Consider the following 13,644-nt stretch of genomic DNA (forward strand, 5'->3'; position numbering starts at 1 on the left):
TGGAAATTGCCGGCGAAGGCTTGGACCAGGTCGTCCCAGTTGGAGATCTGCCCCGGAGGCAGGTGCTCCAACCAGGCGCGAGCGGTGTCGGAGAGGAACATGGGGAGATTGCGGATGATGAGGTTGTCATCGTCCGTTCCACCCAGTTGGCAGGCCAGCCGGTAGTCCGCGAGCCACAGCTCCGGTCTCGTCTCCCCCGAGTACTTTGTGATGGTAGTCGGGGGTCGGAATCGGGTCGGGAACGGCGCTCGTCGTATGGCCCGGCTGAAAGGCTGCGGACCGGGTGGTTCGGGCGAGGGACTCCGATCCTCCCCGCTGTCGTAGCGTCCCCCACGCCTGGGGTGGTAGCCTCGGTGCACCCTCTCGTCGAGGTGGGCCCTACGGTCGCGGTGATGGTGCTCGTTGTCGAGGCGACCCGGGGCCGCAGGCGCTGTGTTGCGCGTGCGCCTGGTGTGGACCGAGGCTTCCCGCATGAATCGGGAAGTCGCGACGTGATGTTCCAAGGGGTACCCCTGCCTTCGGGAGGCGGAGCTCTCGGCCCGTCGGACCGCGGCGTCCTCCAGGAGATTCTTGAGCTCTCCCTGGATTCGCCGTCCCTCGGTGGTTGATGGCTCCGGCGTCGCGCGGAGGAGCATTGCTGCTGCAGCCAAGTTCTGGCCGACCCCACTAGATGCGGGTGGCGGCCTGACCCTGACATCGTCGGTGATGCGGTGCTGGAAGCCCTGGGGTAGATGACACATTTCTCCGGCCGGAGGTTGGCCCGCCCATGCCTGCCCGACGTCCCGGCGGATTGGCTCAAGCGCTCCTGCTCCCTCGTCAAGCCCGGCCTGCACCCCGCGGATTTGCTCGAGCTGTGGGTCATGGCCCCCCGCCTGAACGGGGACCACAGCTAGCTCCCGTGGGATGTCAACGCGAGGCACCGGCCTAGGGAGATCACCATCCCCCGACATGCCGAGATGGTTGCCTTTGGAGGGACCCCCTAGATCGACGTGGAAACATTCGCGGCTTGGGCCGCAGTCCTCGTCGCCGAGGCTGCGGCTACCATCGGAACAGTCGGAAAGGCAGTAGTCGCATGCGGTCATGAAGTCCCGCATGGCACTGGGGTCGCCAAGTCCAGAGAAATCCCAACAGAAGTCGGGCTCGTAGTCTTCCTCGGACCCAGAGGGCCCGTAGGTCGAGACGTCCGTCAGCCGGTCCCAAGGTGACCGCATACGAAACCCCAGAGGGTTCGGACTCGCCTCTACGAGAGCGTCCGCCAAAGCGAAGCCGCTAGGTGAGTCGAGGCTGAATCCGAAAGGCGTGAGATGGGAATCGGTCGGTACCTCTTGGTCGACGGGCGGTGATGAAGTCACGTCGGGGACTGACTGCACCGTCGTCTCAGGTACGAGGGTGACGTCCAGCAAGCCTTTCGCGAGCGTGCTGGCGTCGTCCGTTTGCTCGAGATTGGCGTGTTGCGGGGAGACAGCGCTCGTCTTCGTCTTGAACGCGAGGTCGATGCCCGACGCGCCCCCCGTTGGGGTGCTGGAGCCGTCGACTCGCTCGACAGCCGACGAGGCGCTGCCTCCTGCTTGGCCATGGTTGCCCCGCCTCCTCCTCCGTCGGCGGGGGAGAGGACGGGGTGAGCTCGAAGGTTGTTCTTCCACCACGCGGGGAAGACGTCGTCGATTCCGCCGCCGGTGGGCGGGTTGTCGGCCGCCATTGTCGCTGTCGCCGGAAGTATGTTCGCCGCTGGAGGGGGGCCTCGGGCGAAACGGAGATCCTCCGGTGTCGGCTGCCCTTGTCCGAGGCTAGGCTCGGGCGAGGCGTGATCGAGTCCCTCGAATGGACCGATCCCTGACTTAATCGCACCCATCAGGCCTTTTGTAGCTTTATGCTGATGGGGGTTGTCAGCTGAGAATTAGGAGTCTTGAGGGTACCCCTAATTATGGTCCCCGATAGGGCTATAAATACCCCCAACCATCCACCATTCATTGCATTCAAGTTTTCACACTTCCAACCACTTACAAGAGCTAGGCGTTCAATTCTAGACACACTCAAGAGATCAAATCCTCTCCTAAATTCCACACAAAGCCCTAGTGCTTAGAGAGAGAGATTTGCTTGTGTTCTTTCGAGCTCTTGCGCTTGGATTGCTTTCTTCTTTCTTTGATTCTTTATTGCGATCAACTCACTTATAATTGAGGCAAGAGACACCAATCTTGTGGTGGTCCTTGTAGGAACTTTGTGTTCCAAGTGATTGAGAAGAGAAAGCTCACTCGGTCCGAGGGGCCGTTTGAGAGAGGGAAAGGGTTGAAAGAGACCCGGTCTTTGTGACCACCTCAACGGGGAGTAGGTTTGCGAGAACTGAACCTCGGTAAAACAAATCCACGTGTCTCACTCCTTATTCGCTTGCGATTTGTTTTGCACCCTCTCTCGCGGACTCGATTATATTTCTAACGCTAACCCGGCTTGTAGTTGTGATTATTTTGAGAATTTCAGTTTCGCCCTATTCACCCCCCTCTAGGCGACTTTCACTACTACCTGCTGAGACGGCGTACGTGAGACCGTAAGGGCATAAACGACACAACGTTTCATGGGCCCACCTGCCAGGTCCGCCAAAAGTATCTCTGACCTATTTTAACGAGCGAGCAGGCTTAAGCGACCCTTTTTTACGACTGAAGCTTAAAACGGTCTATTTAGCAGAGCGGCAAGATAGAGTGATCTGTTTTGACAAATTCCTCTTAAGGCTTGTTCGTTTACGTCGGATTACACACGGAATCGTTCCAGCTAATTAAAGTTTATATAAATTAGAAAAACAATCCGGCTAGAAATCGTTCCGACCTACCAATCCGACAGAAACAAAAAAGGCCTTTCATGAATATTTACAAGATCAATACTAAAAACAAGAATATAAATTTGCATAGCATATTCTATATTCTATTAATTCACAATTAAAGGAAAAAGACAAAAAAAACTGATATCCGAATAAGTATTCGTTTACACCCCTAGCCTTAGCGAGATGACCGAGATCCCGGTGTTTGGGGAAAGCACTGCGCTGCCGCTTGTCGCTGAGTAAATTCAAGTGGACTCCCATACCGTTATGTGCTAGGAAATGAACAAGATTCTAGGATAGAAAAAAAAAGGGGGCGGGCGGCAGACAGAGTTAAAGAACGCGGCAAACTTTGTACATCAGCACATGTACCTGCTGCTTTTTCCCCTAGGCTGAGTAGAGTATGAAAAGCAAAATGCCTATATAAATAGGCTGACCACAAGTCGCCACCCCTAGTCGACCAATCTTTACAAAAAACAGAGGGATTGGTTGAGCAATACTTTCATGTTGCGAGATCGATTTAGTAGGAGCATCAACCCATGATTCGGTTGGTGGTGGCTGGTAATGGCGTAATCATTGAGACCAGCCTAGCGACAGCTTCAACATACATTCTATTCAAAGGAGCAGGAGCAGCAGTTGTGAACTTTCTGCTGAGAGCAAGTTTAATAATAGCGTCAGCCGCGGACGGACCGTAAGGATTCTTGTAGTCTGACATTTAGCTTATTCATATATAGTGGTTAACTCATCAGTATTAGTGTAAGACCTCACTTGTCTTTCTCACAAAGCAAAGCTTCTTCGTTTTTATGTCGAAGCTCCACAAGTTCTTCAGATCTTGGATCGACTCTCGCTAGACTACCAGTCCGCTGTGTGCTTTTGTGTACTGAAACCAAGTAGGTTCTTTCCTGCATTACGCAGCATATGCTTGTTGGCTGTGCTCTGATCCACCGACATGTAAATCTAGGGTATCTTGCGCGTGAACAAAAACGACTGCGTTTCTTGTAGCTATGGATTATGTCAACTTCGATTCTGTTGTGCTTGTGTTGGACACATTTCTGTTAACCACCAGCCCACCACCTCCGTCTTGCTTTTCTTTCTTTCTTTTTTGTTATACGATTTTGTGTGATTGCGTCGCTGAAGGAATTCTGTGAAACGAACTATGCGGTTAAATGCTATATTCCGTTCCCTGATGACATAAAAAGGATCACATTCTAAACGATTTAGAAACCAATTCCAGGAAAATGCATGCGAGCACAACAGCACAGAATTAAAGAATTACTGGATCAGCACAGAGCAGGCACAATGCATGCGAGCAAAACCGCACAGAATTAAGAATCACTGGATCAGCACAGAGCAGGCACTGCAATCATCGAGGCAGACTAAACTTAGTCACCAAGATAAAAGGCACCATCATAATGTGGTTACCACGCCCAATATCACGGTTTCTCTGTGCTGCTATATATCACAGTTTCTCTGTGCTGCTATATCATTATTATTATTAATTTAATCAACTAGTAGTGTAAAATCGTATCTGCATCCCAAAATAGCCAAATGCACAAAACTAATATCTATGCAACAAGCACCTCAGATGATAGGCCCAAAAAATATCACACCATCCTACATTGCTGGACACAGAATTTTCTCTCAACAGTACCCTCAAAGCATGGCATCATGATCATCCAATGCATCAATGTACTCCATGACTCTCTTTTTTTGTTTATTCCTTCTCTTGATCAGTCCTCCATGTTGCTGGTCACAAGAAAGGCTGGATCGGTGACGACCTCAGGACCAGCACGAACATGGCCCTGTTCAACGTATGCCACAGCCTCTCTTTGAGGTGCTCTGCCATCTTCGTCATAGTTGTTACTAGTCTTCGTATGCAGTGACTCATCTTAATCCTCCAACTCGAAATTCACAGGAGCAATTAAATTAGCTTCCAGCTTACCGAGCGGCATCTGTCATGTCGATCCTGAACGGGTCTATCCATATGCCTGATAACCCATCCATCCGGTCGTGGTCCAGCAAGTTGGCCCAGCTTACGCTCGGGGAACGCGGGCCTCCTCATCGTTCGCCCCCTGGAGTCGACGGAGGAGCCAGCGGCGAGGAGTTCCGGACCGGGAGGGAGAACTTCCGACCAGCCGGCGGGCGGAGTCGGGATGGCCTGCGTCGGCTGCGGCGGCTAGGCGTGGGGTCGGATGCTGCGGCCTGCGGGGCGCGGCTCGTAACTACCACCGCCGAACGACAACGAGTGGGCCAGGCCCGGTGGGCTCGAACCCTGTGGGCCTGCTGGTGCTGGTAAGCCGGCCGAGCATCGTGTTGGGTGGGCCCACCCGCGCGCGCAGGGTCGGGGTCAGGGAACACCCACCGTGCTGCAGGCAAGTGCAAGCAGGCCCCTATAGCAGCGATGCAGGCGGCACGGGACGCGACGCGACGGCCGCGCGGCGCCGGAAACAAGATGCGACGCTGCGGGCATCGAAAAGGCGTACAGTACGGCCAATGCGGCGGTCCCAGGCAACACGAGACCGTCGCGCTCGAGCAGCCGGAAGAAAATCTCGATTCGAACGCGATCCTTTTTTTTTTATCGGGTCTGCAGCGCACCACTAGTCCACTGCGAGCAGGAGCAGCTCTCGTCTTTTTTCTCTGGGGTGTGGTGGGACTGGGGCGTCGTGAGGTGAGAGTGAGAGAGTGCGTGTGGCTGTGGTGTGCGAACCCACCCGGCCCACTGGAAAAGGCAAAACCGGGAAAGGACTACGGATAAAGCTGGGAAGGACTACGGGCGCCATGCGCCTGGCCCCCGCTGCCGGTATCAGCTATCAGCACACATGCAGCCGGAGCGGGGACCATGGGTCGTCTCCCACCCCCCCAGTCCCCACAGCCCACATGCACGCGCCTCCGCTGCGGCACATTGGGCAGCGCGCCGCAGCCGGGCCCGCCGCACCAACCAGAGAGACGACCGGGATGTTCACGGGTCGCCCGTCCCATCGCCGCCGGCGGAGCCGGACTGGGACTGGGAGGGGTGCTTGTCCATGTCGCCAATTTGCCATAGGTTTGTCTTCCTGGATACTCCTACTACTTGCTTAGTATCTAATAATATTCTTTAACTGGCATGGACTCTGGTCGCGCATGTTTTTGTGCGTGTGTTGCTTTTTTTGGTGGCTGATGATACAAAACCTCATCTCGTCTTCGTGGTTCACTCGCCTTGCTCCATCCAAGGCTTCTTCTACAGCTGGTGCAACTTGCAAGTGGAGTCCCGTACCGTTATGTGCTAGGAAATGAACAAGATTCTAGGGAAAAAATAACGAGGGGGAGACAGAGTTAAAGAACGCGGCAGATTGTCGAGTTCTTTACGAGTAGAGTATGAAAGGTACCTGCTGCTTTTTCCCCTACGAGTAGAATATGAAAGGAAAATGCCTATGTATATAGGCTGACCACAAGTCGCCGCCCCCCTAGTCGACCAATCTTTACAAAAACAGAGGGATTGGTTGAGCAATACTTTCGTGTTGCGAGATCGATTAGTAGGAGCATCAACCCATGATTCGGTTGGTGGTGGCTGGTAATGGCGTAATCATTGCGACCAGCCTAGCGACAGCTTCAACATACATTCTATTCAAACGAGCAGGAGTGAACTTTCTGCTAAATTCTATTCAAAGGAGCAGGAGCAGTTGTGAACTTTCTGCTAAGAGCAAGTTTAATAACAGCGTCAATCGTGGGCGGACGGTAAGGATCCTTGTAGTCTGACATTTAGCTTATTCATATATAGTGGTTAACTCATCAGTATTAGTGTAAGACCTCACTTGTCTTTCTCACATAGCTTCTTCGTTTTTGTGTCGAAGCCGACTGTAAGCCCCTTCTCTCTCTCTTCTCCCTCCACCATACATCACATACATTCTTCTCCAAGAGACCAAGACAAAGAACACTGGGAGGATAATAAACTATAGGATAGGATGATTCACGGGAGTCACCCTAACTTGTCGCTGGTAGATGTGCAGTCAGTTCAGTGAGAGACCTAACCTGCAGTGCAGTGACACTCAGAATAGTTTTTTGCGCGATCCAGGAGGAATTGATTCCTCTGCTTTCTTTCCTAAAGCACCTGGGAACATTTTGGAGAATAGTGTACCATGATTCGTCTGAAAATATATGACACAAATAGCCGTTGCCCAAGCAGTCAACAGTCAACAAAAAATATGGTTTTACTCCGTGGTAGCAGAAGTAAAAAAACGAATGTTTTTCCTTTCACTTCCAAGTTGCAACAATGCTGGCTGGCGTGGCCAAACCGCAGTAGTACATGTATTTACACTGGAGGATTATTGGGGGTGGGGAGAAAAGCAAAGAAGAAGAAGAAAAAGAATTACGTAAACCTTAGCCCCCGGATTGATTCGACAGGGGAATGAATGGATGGCTAGACTTGACAGTCGTTCTAAAAAAATCCTAGGACTTCTTTCTCAGCCATCTCACTTCACCGCCTCCGGCGTCCATCCGGGCCGCTCTCGTCTTGCTCGTCGAGCTGTCTGTCTCCGCCGCGTTCAGCTGGAAACGGAGGGAGCGAGCGCGAAGAAGTGGGGAAAATAACACCCCACAAAAAACGGGGGGGACGACGGCGAGATGGCCGGCGCGCGCGCGCGAATAGGCACTAGGCAGGCACACGGGTGGTGGCTGGCTCCGGCGAGCAGGGCGGCGCGCTCACCAGACGGCCTTGTCGGCGGAGAAGCCGCGGAGGAGCGGGAGCGAGTCGCCGGCGGCGGCGACGCAGCAGCAGTGCGTGGCGCCGGCGCTCTGGAGGTCGTCGAGGGTGACGAAGCGGGAGGAGGACTTGGACGGGGCGGAGAGGTGGCGGAGGACGTGCTCGAAGAGGGCCTCGTCGCAGGGGAGCGCGATGGGGCCCGCGCGCGGGAACCCGTACTCCTCCTCCGCCTGCCGGAGCAGCTCCCGGAACACGGGGTGGTTCAGGTGCGCCGCCCGCACCACGAACCGCCGCGACGCGCCGCCCACGCACACCGCCACGTGGCCCGACGGGACCGCCGCATCAGCCGCCGCCGCCGCCGCCGCGCGCGACGCCGCTCGGGACCGCCACCGCCGCAGCGTCTGCCGCAGCCACACGATGGACCGGATCTTGCTGCTGCATTTCTCCATGCCCACCGCACGAGTGAGCGAGCGAGCGCACGCACTCCCGGTCGCCGGTCGAGGTGCCTGTGCCTCTAGCCGCGCGGTTGGGTTGGGAATGGGCCAATCAATGGCGGGGGTTCCTGGTAGTGGTGAGGTGAAATGGGCACGGTGGTGGGCTGGTGGCTGGCTTTTGCAGGCGGATGGCTGGGGGAGGTGGCTTGCTAGGCTTTATAGGGAGGAGTGGCCCCTTGGCGAAATGGAGGGTCCCTTTGCCTTTCGGATCTTCCAGTTGGTTGGCCCGCTCTGAAAACAATGGATTGTTATTCTTCTACTAGAGTACTAGTACTCCCTCTCCCTGTCACAAAAAAAAATACTACAAGATATATATTTTTTTGGAAAAAAATAAGTCTTCTTGCCTTTGACTAGCAAATAGTTTAATCAATCATGTGAAAACTTTGTGCGTAAAACATGGCCACTTTATATTTGTAGTCGGAAATGATAATGCCATATATATTATTATTATTGCGAGAGAATTTGACCAGTTTTTATTTGGCACCGTCGCAGACGTGCACAGCCGGTACCGTGGATGGAAAGAAGCAAACGAACCAACCAAGCTCCTCACTGTTGCAGCAGTTGTGTTCTTCGTGTCATGTCGGGGTCGGGAGTGAGCAGGGCAGGAGGCAGTGAGCAGAGCAGCAGCCCGTAGACCCACCGCCGCATTCACGGCACCATGCGTCGCTGTTGGGTACAGTGTGCGTCCGGGGCCGGCGGTCACGTCACATCATCGGCGCGGCGGTGTCGAGAGGCCAGGCGAGGCTCTCTGATCTCTCTGGATTCTGGTCGGCGACGGCGAGCGATCAGGTGGCTGTGGCGAGCGGCGACCCGAGTGGCAGTGGGCTGCTGCCTGCTGGTGCATGTGGCAGGGCCAGGGGCGGGGGCAGTGATCCACCCCTGGATTTTGCGCGCCCGCGCCTTGTAGTCCTTTGCCGGACTCGTAGCTTTCAAGGATCGCCGGGAAGATCTCGCGGCACGCCTGCTCTGCTGGGTGCTGGCGATTGCTGCTGGGCGGGCTCACTCACGCCCAGCCCCTTGCGGAAACCAGTTTTTGCGTCGAGCGAATCTCGCGGCGGCGACGGCGAGCGGGAGCGGGGGCGCGGTTGAGCCGTCGCCGTGCCGCTGGATGCTGGGCCAAACGCCGCGAGCGGCTCCGAAGATGCGACGAAACGCCGGGAGGTTTGTTTAGGTTGCGTCATTTCAGGTATCTACCTCCCGTTACGACCAGACACTGCTACGACCGAAAACGCGCCGTCCCGTCCCGTTCTTTCTCACCAGAAGAGGAAACACAACGCATCCATCAGAGATCAGAACGATCGGACACATGCCGTGGGAAGAGCGTGGAACCTGGAACGCGTGGCTGGGGGACGTCCTCAGGCTCAGCCAGTGTGGCCGTTCTTTTTTTTTTGTTTAGTTTGTAGAATGGAACGAGTTAATCCATCATTACATTATTTCTCATAGTTAGTTAGTATTAATATTAGAAATTATGTTATACCACATAATTTGAGTAATGAATTCATGATGCACCACTTTATTTTGGATGAAGTGGTTTTTTAAACCGGACACTGACTTAACAAGCATTCTTTCCCCCTTTTTTAAATATATTAGCAACCAACTCTTTGTGTATCACTTTACACTGGAAACTGATTTATCGCTTTTACACTAAGGTACATACTATTGCCTTTTGAACTCAGCGAATCCCTCCTTTTCTTCCATTCTCACCAAATTATACCTTCACATAGTGCTTGACATATACAGATATGTTATCAAGAAATTGGGTCCGGATGAGTAAATGATGAGTTCCTCTCGAAGTTTAGGCGTCCGCTGCTGTCGCTGTCCGCACCGGTTGTTGCCTTGCCGTCCAAAAACGATGATGATATCCATCCTGATCCTGGCCTGCTTATTTACGTCTCCTGAGCAACAAAGTACACTCATTCGCCGCCGGCGATCGTACGTGTGTAATATCAGCATCAGATCGAGCGTGTGTGTGCACACGCACGGCAGACGGACGGAGCAAGGGACCACGGTTCAGGAGCTTGTGCTTTCATCACCATTAATAAAACGGCCGGCGTCCCTGTTTGGTCTCGGGTCTGGCCTTTCGACAGTAACCATCCATCCTATTCCTGAGAACAATGAAATGGAAGGTAGGCCAAGACAGAAAGCACCAAACCTGTTAACGTATGCACAGCACAGCGGAGCAGACAGTGCCAGCTGCACGGGATCGTCGTGTACTCACCCGTATATCAAATAATAATAACGACTTCATGTATATACGTGGTTTTACGGCGTTATTACTGGTACAAGGTTAATGCCAGCGAAGCAGGTACAGGAGACAGAAGAGAGAAACAAAAACAAGTAGCTAGTATGGCATACCATTATTGCACCCGTACGTCGTCAGTCTTCAGTTTAAGTGCACCGTACATCGATTTCTTCGTAGCACTACTGGCCGCGATAATCCACGTACGTCTCGCTTTATTATGTGATCAGCACACAGTGTCACGTAGTGTATATATATCAAAATGATGGAGCAAACCTAACGTAACGAACTGATAAAAAAAAATTTATACGCCCTATATATAGTCTTCGCCCCGTCCTGAAATGCTCCACCGAACATGAACACACGTTCTCTCCTCCCATCTGACTCGACACTTGTACTCCCATGGTGGCGGTGCATGCAGATGCCCTGGAGCCTCCTGCAATGATGACTCGGATCGGATGGTAACGCATGTGCTGTCGTGGGAGGGGACCGCGGATTCCGTTGGATTTGGACCAAAAAAAAAACATTGCCTCTCGTCCACAAAGATTCTGACACGTACGCGCGCGAGCGGAGATGCCGCGGTTATCCAGGTGTAACCGTGCGCCGCCGAATCTAAACGAACGGACCGGACCGAACCGAACCGAACCCGTGGGTGCAGTGCATCCGTCCGGAACTCCGTGTTGTGTTCTATTGCAGTGCTCAGTGGCAAATGGAAAACAACAGAGACAAATGACAGAGGATTGATTCTTTATTGCAGAGATAGATGTATATATAGTGTAGTACACAGGGTCCCCAAGGGGTGCGACCCTTAGGCAATAACTGCCACCAGTTGGGATTGATCACATGTGAAACATTTTGTAACACTCCCCCTTGATCAACCCAAATACATTTGATCATCTGCAAGTTGTCATCCAATATTTGATCTCCTCAAAAACCCTGCGGGAAAAATAAGGAGTACACAATATCTTTTGGATAATGAGAATAATCTCACATTGTCTCCAAAAGAAAAATATGCTTGTAATCATCATGTATAAAAACCCCTGTGGGAAAAATCAATGATGAAGCATATAGCTTTGTTGATATTACCTCGTTAAAAACTTTGGATGAGAAAACCTTAGCAAAGGCAAAACTCATACAAAGAAAAGAGTGTAATATGATGGTTCAATACAGGTCATATATCATGGGGAATTACTCCCCCTGAACCTTGCAAGCACTTAAGTCTCCTCATACCAATCCCCTCAACACATTTCTGAAATGTAGAGTATGGTAGAGATTTTGTGAATAGATCTGCAAGATTATCACAAGACTTAGTTTGCAAGATGTTTATATCCCCTTTTTCCTGAAGTTCATGGGGATAAAACAGTTTAGGAGAAATATGCTTATTGATATTGCTCTTGATATAACCCGTATCCATCTGAACAACACAAGCTGAATTATCTTCATAGATAATTGTTGGTGAGTCAAGAGAACCAATACCACAAGTTGTGAGTATATGATTCACCATTCTACGAAGCCATACACATTCACGTGATGCTTCAAATAATGCAATTATTTCAGAATGGTTGGTGGACGTGGTCACCAAAGTCTGCTTAGACGATTTCCACGAGATGGCAGTTCCACCTTGTAAGAATACGAATCCTGTTTGCGATCGGCCATTGTGGGGATCAGATAAATAGCCAGCATCTGTATACCCAATTAAACTAGGATCATTACTTCTCTTGTAAAAGAGTCCTAGATCCTTTGTGCCATTTAGGTATCTGAAAATATTCTTAATGCCAACCCAGTGTCTTTTCGTTGGGGCAGAACTGTGCCTTGCTAACAAGTTTACTGCAAAAGCAATATCCGGCCGGGTATTATTAGCAAGATACATCAATGCACCAATAGCACTGAGATATGGGAACTCCGGCCCCAATGTCTGTTCCTCATCGTCCCGTGGTCTGAATGGATCTTTCTTTAAATCCAAAGATCTGACCACCATAGGAGTCTTTGAAGGATAAGACATGTGCATATTGAATTTTTTCAATACCTTTTGGGTATATGTACTTTGATGTACAAGGATTCCAGAAGGTAAATGCTCAAGTTGTAGACCTAAGCAAAATTTGGTTTTACCCAAATCCTTCATCTCAAATTCCGTCGTTAAATGATGACGTGCTTCATCAATATCAAGTTTATTTCCTATGATGTTAAGGTCATCAACATAAACTGATATGATACAGAATCCCACTTTGGATCTTTTGATGAAGACGCACGGGCAATCATCATTTTTCGTGTATCCCTTACGTAAAAGGAATTCACTCAATCGGTTGTACCACATTCTGCCCGATTGTTTTAAGCCATATAATGACTTCTGCAACTTTACGCAATACATGTTGCGCTTTGCCTTTGGATTCGGTACATCTATTCCATCAGGAACTTTCATGTATATATCAGAATCCAGTGACCCATAAAGATATGCGGTCACTACGTCCATCAACTGCAAAGATAGACGATTTTGCACTGCCAAAGATATTAAATATCGGAATGTTATTGCACTCATGACTGGTGAATAAGTTTCGTTGAAATCAACGCCGGGTCTTTGCGTAAACCCTTGTGCTACTAGCCTTGTTTTGTATCTCACTACCTCACCATTTTCATTTCGTTTCCGAATGAAAACCCACTTATATCCCACAGGGAAGATATCACGTGGTGTAGGTATTACAGCAGAGAAAACTTCTCTTTTGTAAAGCGAGGCTAACTCCGCTTCGATTGCTGCCTTCCATTTGATCCAATCCGAGCGCTTACTGCACTCTGCCATGGTCTTTGGATCTAGATCATTTTGAAGGTCCTCAGCAATCTGCTCGGAGAAATATATGTCGACATTGGTAGCTTTTCTATCATATGTTTCACCAGTCTCAACATAGTTGATGGCAATTTCATCATTCCTTAGAGACTCATCAGAATTTCCCAAATTGATGTGTCCAGGATTTTCCGATGTCCCAGCCTCGGTTATGTGCACATCCGAGCTGGGTTGTGGATCATCACAATCCACATGATACATTGTATCATTTTGGTGTCCTTTTGCATTCACTATTGTTCTTTGCTTCTTAGCAACAGAACAGCGCTTATTCACCATACTTCTCCTCTCTAGGAGTTGAGTGGCCTTATTCGGTACTTCCACTCTTTCTGGTGCATTCCTAGCAGGAATGAATGATTTAGTGACACCTTTGTAATTAGTGAATGCATCTGGCAGTTCATTTGCAAGTCTTTGCAAATGTATAATTTTCTGAACTTGCAGTTCAGTTTCTGAAGTACGTGGATCAGAACCTGGAACACTTTGAGTATTCCAATTTATTTCCTGGCATTCTTTTTGGTACATAAATTCTCCCCCTAATGCCAGGAAATGTTCCTCATCAAAGATAGAGTCAGCAAAACGGGCTGTAAATAGATC

At 50.7% G+C, this 13,644-nt stretch overlaps 1 protein-coding gene and 1 long non-coding RNA gene across 2 annotated transcripts; one reads left to right on the forward strand and one right to left on the reverse strand.

The window, feature by feature from the left end:
- The first annotated feature begins 5,441 nt into the window (after positions 1–5,441).
- Positions 5,442–9,518, forward strand: LOC103642163 (uncharacterized). The gene is made up of 2 exons (XR_560687.2): positions 5,442–5,849; positions 8,471–9,518. It is a non-coding gene; the product is annotated as an uncharacterized lncRNA (long non-coding RNA).
- Positions 6,989–8,202, reverse strand: LOC103642161 (indole-3-acetic acid-induced protein ARG7). The gene has a single exon (XM_008665477.3). It carries the CDS (start codon positions 7,931–7,933, stop codon positions 7,484–7,486), a length of 450 nt encoding a protein of 149 aa, XP_008663699.1. The 5' UTR covers positions 7,934–8,202; the 3' UTR covers positions 6,989–7,483.
- Positions 9,519–13,644: the final 4,126 nt, after the last annotated feature.

This window comes from Zea mays, chromosome 10, assembly GCF_902167145.1.
Source record: "Zea mays cultivar B73 chromosome 10, Zm-B73-REFERENCE-NAM-5.0, whole genome shotgun sequence".
Lineage (NCBI taxonomy): Eukaryota > Viridiplantae > Streptophyta > Magnoliopsida > Poales > Poaceae > Zea > Zea mays.